General features: G+C 40.7%; 2 protein-coding genes across 3 annotated transcripts in view; one reads left to right on the forward strand and one right to left on the reverse strand.

The window, feature by feature from the left end:
• Positions 1-3834, reverse strand: part of abhd4 (abhydrolase domain containing 4, N-acyl phospholipase B) — a 4819-nt gene extending 985 nt beyond the window's left edge. Inside the window, exons 1-6 of one of the 2 annotated variants that reach the window (XM_005740242.1) lie at positions 3344-3834; positions 2326-2411; positions 2109-2213; positions 1696-1984; positions 217-398; positions 20-131 (exon numbers count right to left, since the gene is read on the reverse strand). In XM_005740242.1, the coding sequence (XP_005740299.1) occupies positions 20-131; positions 217-398; positions 1696-1984; positions 2109-2213; positions 2326-2411; positions 3344-3393 (824 nt within the window). In that variant the 5' untranslated portion in view covers positions 3394-3834. Of the gene's footprint in view, positions 1-19; positions 132-216; positions 399-1695; positions 1985-2108; positions 2214-2325; positions 2412-3209; positions 3308-3343 lie in introns of those variants that run through there. The other variant, XM_005740243.2, reaches the window with a different exon arrangement.
• A 76-nt stretch (positions 3835-3910) lies between these two features.
• On the forward strand, positions 3911-7053 carry dad1 (defender against cell death 1). Its single transcript, XM_005740244.2, has 3 exons — positions 3911-4226; positions 6337-6476; positions 6875-7053. The coding sequence occupies exons 1-2, from the start codon at positions 4016-4018 to the stop codon at positions 6465-6467; spliced, it is 342 nt and encodes a 113-aa protein (XP_005740301.1). The 5' UTR covers positions 3911-4015; the 3' UTR covers positions 6468-6476; positions 6875-7053.
• Positions 7054-7195: the final 142 nt, after the last annotated feature.

Genomic DNA, 7195 nt, shown 5'->3' on the forward strand with positions numbered 1-7195 from the left:
GGGGTGTTTCTTCACATACCTTGGTGTTTGTGCGTTACAGTGGTAGATGTACTGGGTCATGGTGTCGTCATCAAACAGATCTTCAAACTTCCTTTTGAAATCAGGACGGAATCTGTTCACCAAGCCCGGACCTGGATGCAGAACACGTTGTGAGAAGAAGGTCCCAACATTACGCGTGCCACAGCGCAGCAGCAGAACGATGTTCGCACTTCTTACCCAACGGTCCCGCTGCTCTAATCACAGCAAGTGGGTTGAAGAGGGTAACGACTGCTAGGATAGCCTTCACCCAGCGGGGAGGGGACGGCCTCTTCACCACATCTGTCCCCTGGCCCTGCTGGTTCTGGACCTTGGGTCGCTCTGGAAAACCCCAGGGATCTACCAGGATAAGGTGTGATACTCTGTGAAAAAGAAAGCAGAATGTAATCACGATAACATACAGCACGATGTATTAGTATGAGTCGCCAGCTCATTTATAGAAAAAAGTCACGAGTTGGTAAAAATGAAACATTACAGTAGAAATAACTGATGGCTGAGACTGAAGCAACACAGTACAGTTTCAAGCTTTAACACAATAACAGGCTGTAAAAACAAAGGGAAGCTGATGAGGCTGGTGATAGTTTTCACATTACAGACAGTAACGTGACCCGCTGTTAGCACAACAAATATTAGTCAGTGCAGATTTAAGCTTAATTTGCTAAAAAAAATAAATGTCATTTATATTGATGTCTGACATAGTGGGTTATCCAGGTGGAGGCATTCATCACAAAGAGGACACACTGTGACTATAAATTGATGGACATGGTCGACAGAGTGTTGGATGGTTGCTTAATTGACACTAAACGCCCAAAGCCTGCCCAGAAAATATCCCCAACATCATTAGAACACCAGCAGCAGCCTGAACTTCTGACACAAAGGAGAACGACCCCAAGCTTTCATGTTGTTTATGTCAGATTCTGACCCTAACACCGAATCTCAACAAACAATTTTCCCGTCTTTTATCCTGTCCAATTTTGGTGAGCCTGTGTGAAGATGCTCTTCTGGATATTTTGTAACAACTGTTTATTTAGTTACTGTGACCTTCCAACAACTCAAAGCAGTCTGGCCGTTCTCCTCTGACCTCTGGCATCAACGAGGCATTTTCTCCCAGAGAAGTGCCGCTCGCTGGATATTCTCTCTTTTTTGGACCATTCTCTGTTAACCCCAGAGGAAAAAAATTCCCAGAAGTAGCTTTATCTAATAAATTTACTGCTGCCCATTTGGACCAACCATGCCACATTCAAAGTCACTTAAATCATCTTTCTTTGCCATTTTGAGGTTCCGCGCATTACCTTGACCACGTCTGCATACCTGAATGTGATGATTTGCTGCCACGTGATTGGCTCATTAGAGTTCTATTAACAAGAAGCTGAAGAGGTGTACCTAATAAAGTGGACAGTCAGATTCTACTTTGGAAATTGTTGCTTTCTTGAGGACAGTAATATAAGATGAGTTGTATACTGTTCATATCTATACAGTACCATTAAGCTACATCCAGCCTTTAATAACATAACAGGTTTATTATGTTGCTATGGCCACGCCTGGTTAATATTCAACATTACACATGTGATGCACGTAATTCAAATACTAGTGACTAATGTAAGCCACAGGTAATTCTGACCACAGATGATGGACTGCGTATTTCATCAGCTTTCTTACCTAGATGGATACTGAATGGCATACGAGGTTGCCAGGTAACCCCCCAGGCTGTGTCCCAGCAGAATCATGTTCTCCAGGCCTACAGACTGCCTCCACTGTTCAATGGAGTCCACAAACTGCTCCTCTGCCTCGGCAGCATCTGAAGGGAAGGGAGGCCTGGAACTCCTGCCAAAACCAAGGAGGTCAAACGCGTAGACGGGCCTTGACCGGCTCAGGGCGTCTAGGTTCCTGATCCACAGACCCACCCCTCCTCCAAAGCCATGAACCATTACCAGTGGAGTCTTAGGCACTACAGGCAACACAGGAACAGGAAAGAATGATGTATTACGCCATTGTTATGACAATTCATACTTTACAGCTATGTCTGCTTATAATCAAACAAAGAATACGAAAAGGGGAGCTGAGATCTCTACCTTGTTCTACAGGTTTGCGAACAGCCTTGTTGGTGATGGTCAGAGTCCATATCCGGTACTGGTTTTGTAGGGTCACAAATCTGGCCCATAGATCATTCTGAATACCTGATGTTACCAGACAAGGAGGAATAATCATTATGGTTAAAGCCTTAAACAAAAACAGTTATATATCATTTCCTGTTATGTAATCACCCAGCTAATACCAACATATCCTTACAGGCAAGAATCTTAGATTCAGTTGTCTTCAAAAGGGACATGGAGGTAGGGCGCCAGGAAGGCCACCAGCTCCAAGCTGAACTTGTCCTGACGAGGACAGAATGAGAGAAAGACATTTGAAGAATGAAGGGATATTAGATAGTGGAGTAGAAACACAATACAAATTCCTCCGATGCAAAACCAAGCAAGTAAAATCAATGTTATCACTATTTGAAATGCAAATAATGTTGCATAGATAATGCACTTGACACTTGAGTGGTACAGAGCCAGAGCCGAGAGTCACGTTTCATCATGCTGTTAATCAAAGTCAGACTTGTAGGACTCATGGTGGTGGGGTAAATCCTGGTTACCTCCATTCTCATTAGCATTCATTTTTAGAATAATAGATTTTTTTTTTCTACACTGAGGTACAAAAAGAACAGGATCGCGTTTCTGCTTCTGTCATCATTACATCAGGTACATCCCAGGAGCTTTTCACCTATTCACCAATCAACAAAGCAGTTTAGCTTTGCTGAGTCATTTTGATAAGTCACACTCACCCCTGTTCCTCCTTTTTTTGTTGTCAGCCAATAACAAGTAGAACGCACCTGTTAGCCAAGAGTGCAGGTGACACTCCAATAGAGTCCTACCTACCTTATGATTACCTTATTAGACCTACCTTCACAAGTCAACAGTAGACTACACTTACCATCATTTTACTATAACTTTGTATGTCTTTGTTACTTAAAGCTAACTGTTAAATAACTTTCTGCCATACTAGTATTTGCCTTTATGTTTCCAAGAGTAATTTCACACAGAACGTGCCAAAGACCATGGCAACATCTACATTTTACATTAAAAGAAGCTAGAGACCGATTCACAAACAATGACACAGCACAGTCTTACAGTTCATCCCGCCCAGAGCCCAAAACGCGTCTGAATACAGAAAGTCTTCCGAGATTTAAGTAACATATGATTAAAGGCGACTAGCAGCGTTTTGTGAATGGTTGTATTCGGCTGCATTAAGCTAAGTTACTTACTCTGTTTCACAATCGTTCTGCACAGGTGCGATGGTCGCAGGGTTATCCATTGGTGGGCATATTCCGGTGACTACATTCAGTCTGATCACGTTTGATAACACGCTCTGTATCCTCTGCTTTCAAGTTACACTCAGCTGCTGTATGCTAATTTCTAATGTTTTGTAACAAGTACATTCCTACGTCAGCTGATCAAACACAAAGATCGTCTCTCGAAATGATGCTCGAACTGTACGAAAAAAAAGTCACACGTTCGGGGGTTGCAATTAGGGGTGGGTTTTAATAGTATAAATACCAATACTACGGTTGGTACTGATACTCTCAATATTTCTACTTTCAGCCTCCATATCCTTTCTTTTTTTTTTGTTGCTATTATCTACTGTGCTGACCACCACACAGCCTGAGGTCACAAATTAAGCCATAAAAAAAGAGAGCAATAACAACTTAATATCGTTGCAACTCAAGATAGCAGCAGAGAAAATCATCTGTCTTATTTTTACATCTCCGTGCTCTACTCTGTGTGTCTTGGCTTTTCGTTCCGATTTGGTCGGAACGTATAACGTGCAACACCACGTCCGTTTCCGGTTTATTGGGACACGTCACTTATTCGACCGAGGAAAAGGTTTCGTGCAACAAAATCCTGAGTAATTTTCTGCTAATTAGACGGCCAAAATCATGTCGAACTCAGTGATATCTGTTATTTCTCGGTTTCTGGACGAGTACGGCACCACGACGCCCAACAAACTCAAAGTGGTGGACGCATATCTGCTGTACATCTTGTTAACTGGAGCCCTGCAGTTCCTCTACTGTCTTCTCGTCGGCACCTTTCCATTCAATAGCTTTCTCTCGGGCTTCATCTCTTGCGTGGGTGCTTTTATTCTTGCAGGTAAGTGTTTATTCGATTAAACGTGTCGCTGGTAATTTTATTTTATTTTTTACAAAAAGGGGTTATCCAGAACGTGTACTCAGGCACAAGTTAGCTATCTATGCTAAACTAGTAGCGTGACTTCAGTTAATATTAAAACGAAATGAATACACGTGTTTCCCGAGTAGCTCTCTGGGTGGCATTGGTTCATTATTTTCAAGGCTGCACAGATGCTTATTTTGCACCTAGAAAAATGTGCTTTAAGCAGTTTTCATACATTCCCGCATTCCTGAACCTTTCAGGACTGTCCACCGCAGGTGCATGGAAAGGCCATGGACTCAAAGACTAAATGTTAGATGGTCACACAGTGATTTGGACCAAAATATTACGTTTGTCCTCTGCCATATTTATTTATTTATTTTGGTAAAGCCAACAATCACCTTATTTGGATGATGGCATAGTGTGCCAAAATATTAGCCAACACTAGCAAGCTTGGTTCAAACTGTTAGCGTAAATAAGCACATTTTACTCAAGTAATAAAATATTAGAATTAAAAATATCAGAAATAAAAACAAACCACAAACCAAGTCTATTTTGAATAGGCTCGTTTGTCAGGTAATTCCATTAAAACAATAAAAGTTCATCTGTAATTGAGACAGTGTAGGGTTACGTTTAGTTGTATATGAGGACGTTTTTCCTCCGACACTGTCGGCCCTTCAGGTGTGCAGAGATTTTGAATTGGTTTTCATACGTTTTTTATTAAAATGCTCAAGGTACCAAAAGCACAAACATGGTGGAATGTTTTATAATACAGATGGAGATGGGGGGAATGACAAAAAACCCCACTGTTTAGCTGCTGTGAAGGGGAACCCATGCATAGAAGCTAAAAAGGTTTGTTGTTCGGTGCTGTAAACTTTTTACCTCTTTGTCCTGAAAAGCTGATGCGGGCACCCATGTTTGTGAATGTGAAAACTCGAGAATGAAGCAATTTTATCAATTGAAAATCTTGTGAATGTGATAACTTGAGAACAAGTTGATGTAGGATTTTGAAATTCATTCCATTGGTGCATCTAGTAAGAGGCTGAGGGGTATCCCTGGCTGACAGCCAGCATTCTGTTTAAAAAAAAAAAATACAGTAAAATTCGGGATTTTAAGATGGGCATTGACTTGCTTTTGGAGCCAGCCTTAAGTGGCCATTAGTATCAATTCACTGATTTATTTGTAGAGCTGTCGGCATTGGCATTTGTAATGGACGATAAATACAATTTTTAAAAATACTGATTGGAGAAACACCCTTCACCATGTTAGCTTCAAGCTGGATTGACCTGAGTGTAAAGAAGTAAATACATATGTACACCTAGCATATGTTAGTGGAAATTGTTTGTTTTGTCCATCTGGAAAAACATAAATACATAGGCTCATATATCTGTATATCTAGCCATTAGAAGATCTGCCGTTGCTGCAACCACCAGAGGTTTAAGTTGGTGAACTCGAATTTCTTTTTCTGTCAGCTGCTTGTTGTTTGTGGCATTACAAACACACATGATGCCAACAAGAAGTTGCAGAGTGCCCTCTGGTCTACACACTATGTAACACCAGTAATCATAACATGATTGAAGGGTGTTTCTCCTATCAGTACTTTATATCAGATTTTCATATATTGTCAGGTATGAAATCCAAAACCAGTGGCTCTTCAAATGGCTACTAGAAGTCAGTAATTTAAGCCCATTGATAAATCGGTTGGCCTCTACAACTCATGTTGGACATTAACAAGTACGAGAATTTAATTGGTTTATAAATGTGATGGAGGTGTGGTGTTTTTAGGATGACAAAAATGGAGAAATTATCAGTCTGCATTGACCAATCAGCTATTCAGTGAATTATTTCAGCTATACTGCATAGTGTCTGTGCTTCCTATTTCCATCTAAATGCAAAAGCAGGTAACGAGCTGAAAATTTTGAAAAAATTAGGCTGTCTGACTTTTGGTGTTTAACTACTAAACAACTAAGCCTAATATTAAAACTATTAAATTATCATGGGGAAAAAAAACTCCGCTGTAGCCCCACTGCAGTTGTGCATTGACAAGTGAAAAAGGTACATGCTGATACTTAATCCCTTGTTTGTTTTTCAGTGTGTCTTCGTATCCAGATCAACCCACAGAACAAAGGAGATTTTCTGTCCATCTCCCCAGAGAGAGCCTTCGCCGACTTCCTGTTCGCTCACACCGTCCTCCATCTCGTTGTGATGAATTTCATTGGCTGAGGCAAACATGTAAGTGCGTCTAAGTGTTCCACGATGAGAAACTGTAGAAATTGTACAAAATATTCAAACTAAATCTGCCATATGTGTCTGTGGATATTGAGTTGTTTTTGTCAGTGAAAAGTAAACAGATATATTGTCCTTCAGGTGCTCTGTCACATTAGACGTTATTGCCAGTTCGTCACTTCATTCTCTGTGGAACAGCACAGCAGATAGTACATGTGATGAGATGCTTCTCTGAGGACTACATGATGACACATATTGCTTTTGCTTTACTAGAAAATGGTGATATTGAATTTTTAGACTTGCTGCTGGCTGGGAAGGTCACAATGTGTCATTTCTTTTTTTGCTTTCATAACTTTGCTGTCTCACACAAACGCCGCGTCCTTTGTTTGTTTTTTCTTCTACAGATCACGACGAGAAGACGTTATTAAACTCCCCGCTGATCTGGACTATCCCATCCTCACCGAATAAGTCGGATCTGGTCACATACGATGCAGTGCTATTTTTTTTTTTCTTTCTACTTTTATGGAAACATTTTTTATGTAAACATTTGTCCAGCATTCCCTTTTTTTGCACTGACACAAAGAAATAAAAACAACTGAAATGGTGGCCTTGTTAAACAGTGGTTGACTCTATCTACCTGTGTGTGTGTGTGTGTGTGTGTGTGTGTGTGTGTGTGTGTGTGTGTGTGTGTGTGTGTGTGTGTGTGATATAATTTTTTTAAAAAT

Source organism: Pundamilia nyererei, unplaced genomic scaffold (genome assembly GCF_000239375.1).
Source record: "Pundamilia nyererei isolate P.nyererei 1_Seehausen unplaced genomic scaffold, PunNye1.0 scaffold00098, whole genome shotgun sequence".
NCBI lineage: Eukaryota > Metazoa > Chordata > Actinopteri > Cichliformes > Cichlidae > Pundamilia > Pundamilia nyererei.

What these genes read in the sequence shown, in the direction of transcription:
- dad1 (XM_005740244.2), top strand. Translation starts at nt 4,016, where the DNA reads ATGTCGAACTCAGTGATATCTGTTATTTCTCGGTTTCTGGACGAGTAC. An exon ending in GGGTGCTTTTATTCTTGCAG is followed by an intron (nt 4,227 to 6,336) that starts GTAAGTGTTTAT and finishes TTTGTTTTTCAG; the next exon opens with TGTGTCTTCGTATCCAGATC.